Source organism: Berghia stephanieae, chromosome 5, assembly GCF_034508935.2.
Source record: "Berghia stephanieae isolate SIO BIC M18660-M18661 chromosome 5, UCSD_Bste_1.3, whole genome shotgun sequence".
NCBI classification, from domain to species: domain Eukaryota; kingdom Metazoa; phylum Mollusca; class Gastropoda; order Nudibranchia; family Aeolidiidae; genus Berghia; species Berghia stephanieae.
The window spans coordinates 20,517,569-20,520,818 of NC_088364.1; the positions used below are offsets into that span (position 1 = coordinate 20,517,569).

At 36.1% G+C, this 3,250-nt stretch overlaps 1 protein-coding gene across 1 annotated transcript in view; it reads right to left on the reverse strand.

Moving 5' to 3' along the window:
- LOC144972576 (cerebellar degeneration-related protein 2-like) overlaps positions 1-3,250 on the reverse strand; it is a 35,668-nt gene extending 32,418 nt beyond the window's left edge. The window contains exon 1 of the mRNA XM_078913948.1: positions 2,884-3,250. Within this exon, the coding sequence (XP_078770074.1) occupies positions 2,884-2,962 (79 nt within the window). The 5' untranslated portion in view covers positions 2,963-3,250. The remainder of the gene's footprint in view (positions 1-2,883) is intronic.

A 3,250-nucleotide genomic window follows, 5' to 3' on the forward strand; every position in this document is an offset into this window, starting at 1 on the left:
TTCTTCATTTTGGCTAGAAATAAATTACTTCAAATATTGATCGATTTGTTTTACCCCCAAAATATCAAATATCTACTTATAATTTTTTTTTTTTAATAAATTTTAAAGCACAAATTTTAAAAACTTGAGCTTTTATATAGCGCAATATCCACTTATTGTGCTCAAAGCATTTTACAAAGGGTCCCTGACCAACTGCAACACGTAACAAGTAAACGAGACATGATGCCTGACCGGCGATAATACAATTTTTTTCGGATAGAGACAATGCTGTTAACGGCCAGGTACTCATTTTACACCTGAGTACGGTGAGAGAATGTGAGTAAAGAGCCTTTTCCAAGGACTCAACTATATTCCGAGTGAGGCTCGAACCCAGGACTTTCCGATCCGAAAACGAGTGTCATACCACAAGACCACATAGCCACACAAATAGGTGTGACCTTTGAGTCCTGTGGTATGACACTGGCCCGCAGATCTGCAGGATCCGGGTTTGAGTTTGCTCTGTCACCGTAGTAGTTCTTCAGAGCCATAAGGCCCATGGGGATAGAGTTTATATCAGTTTCTATTAATGCTTTGCTTTTAGCCAAAAAAATCTCTCAACATTTCACCAATCAGATATAACATAACAACACACCTTGTGTAACCTTGAACGTTTAAGTCCGAGTAATACAATTTGGCGTGAACTACTTATAAAAATAGCTAGCTGGCTAAAAACAATAACAAAGAGTTGAATGAAGTCAATTTCGTTCTATCTATAATGTTAAAGAGAGAATAGCAATTGTTTGCTCCCCTTTTGGATATATTACGCTAGTCTATTGCAAAGTACTTTCCACCAGATCTGACAGATCCAGCTACCCAACCATTGTTAGGAGAACAATGGGGATCAGTAAAAAAAAATCTCAAATACTCCCAGGATTGTTATCGGTGCGAAGTAGCCAAGTCACCCTATTCCGCCTCCAAACGGGACACAATAGACTAAGAGGACATATGTTTACAAAGCTAGGTATTGGAACAACCCCTTATTGCCCATGTGGAACCGACCATGAAACCACTTTACATGTGCTTATGGATTGCCCATTATACAACGTGCAACGTTCAAACCACTGGGTCACCCCTACAACACTCAACACAAAGCTCTATGGTGAGGCTGAGGACCTAAAGCGGACCACAGACTTCATAGCAGATATCGGACTGCAGCCATAGATGTCCATCAGAGGAACGAAGAAGAAGAAGAAGAAGTTATCGGTGCCTTTAATTGTGAAGTGAGGGCTCTACCAACTGAGCTATTGGGACCCCTCTTCACTCCCACTGCATTCAGGCCTAAAATGAAAACATGACTAGTAACAGCTTTATCTTTGTCAAAATGTAATTTGTAATATTGCCTTGCATGCATCACGTATCGTCCTTCGTGTTCAATGTTACAGTTTGGCTAAGAACCCCTTGTAAAGCAATTTGAGAACATTTTAAAAAGCTGGCTTTTACTTAACACTTCATATAGCCAAGAAGACAGGATCAATTGTAATGACAGCATCATCATGCTTACATTCTGACATAAACCTCAGTAATTATCATAGCAATTTTTTCTATATATATAATTTCTATGGGTAATCAGAATGCATGTCAGTTGATCAAAACGATTTCAAACATGCAGAACGTAGTGAGAATTTTTCTCTGTCCAAGAAATCAAAAATATAAATATCCCTATTGAGAATTAATGGAATCATCCCGTCTTCAAATGAACAAATAGGTCTGTTAGTTATAAATGGCATCAAGCCTATCACCACCCATCTCCTTGCATAAGGTATTATGTTATACTTTAACCCTTTGACTTTGACCATCTTGGAGAACAACAAATAATTAATGGGAGCTCAGAAAGTGATCCAATGATTTATTTTCTTTTAATGCCACATTGATAGAAAGTGTATAATGGTGAAACGGGATTCGTGTGTTTCAATTCATTTGGTCTGTTTTCAGGAAAGGAGTGTTGACAGTTCACTATACATGTGTGGCCATTAGATATGATTACTCATTCTCTTCCCTATCACCATGACTACACACACATGAAATTTATTAAATGTTATTGAAAATGGGGAATAAAATTATAGGCAAACAACTGAAAGTGCGCTGTATATTGCTATTGTTATAATTACATCATTACATATGTTTGTAGTCTTGAGGTTGTTCTTATTATAAAAGCTGCACTTGGAACCTGTTAATTGGAATGCTGCTTAATTGGAACAATATCTGGGTAACAGTGCTGTTTCGTTAAGTGGTTTGCACTGCAATAATGATAATAAGGACTCTAAGCACTTCCTACTGATATGGTAGAGTGCTCAACAAATACAATGCAATACATACTAATAAGATTAAGATTAAGAGCTGTTTTTTTTTTTCAGGGCATAAATAGCTGGTTGGAGACAAATCACTTATTTCTACTTTTGAAAAAAAGTGTGACTCAGAGAATTTATCTCGAGAGGCTTTTCACTAAATGAGTCTACAAAATAATACTTATATACAGTAGGCTTTCATTACCATACACAGAAGGATTCTTGTCAAACCGCATCAGTTCAACTTCAAACTTAAAGACTTCATTTTTCATTTTTGTTGTGGTATTTAATAATTTAAATTTCAGACAATTTTCTTCCAAACAACGTCATTTTGGATTAAAGATACATTTTTGACTTGTCTTAATAAATAATTTGGTTGATCTGATGCATTTTGAGTCTAGAGTCTAAAGTCTGACGATAAGTTCGTGTTGTCAGTTTCAGTCAGTTGACCCGTGTTCTAATAACAAAAGATAAAGTCATGTCAATATCTTTATCTTTATCGGATTTATCGGGTTTGTTTTTGTTTACACATAAAGGAATGAAGGGATAGGTTACTTACTTTGCTCATACCAGTCTGCATCAACAGTTTCATCCTCACCAGCTTCAAAAATTTCGGATGAGGGTCGTGAACGAGACATCTTTCACTTTCCTCTCACTCTCAGTTGTTTTATTGATATTGTTTGCATCAGCTGTTTCTAAAAATTAAAGTAGACAGCGTTTGAGTTAGGATGTTAATAAAATAAAACGTATTTGCAGACAAGAGCATCCTATGCACGTTCACTAAATAACACGATAACTGTGTCACATTCTCATATCAATCGGCATTGCTCATATTTAAACCCTTAATTTTAATGTTCGTTGATGTTATTTTTTGTTGATTTATGATGATGATGTGACTAAGACTGTAATGCTGCTCATAGTATAAT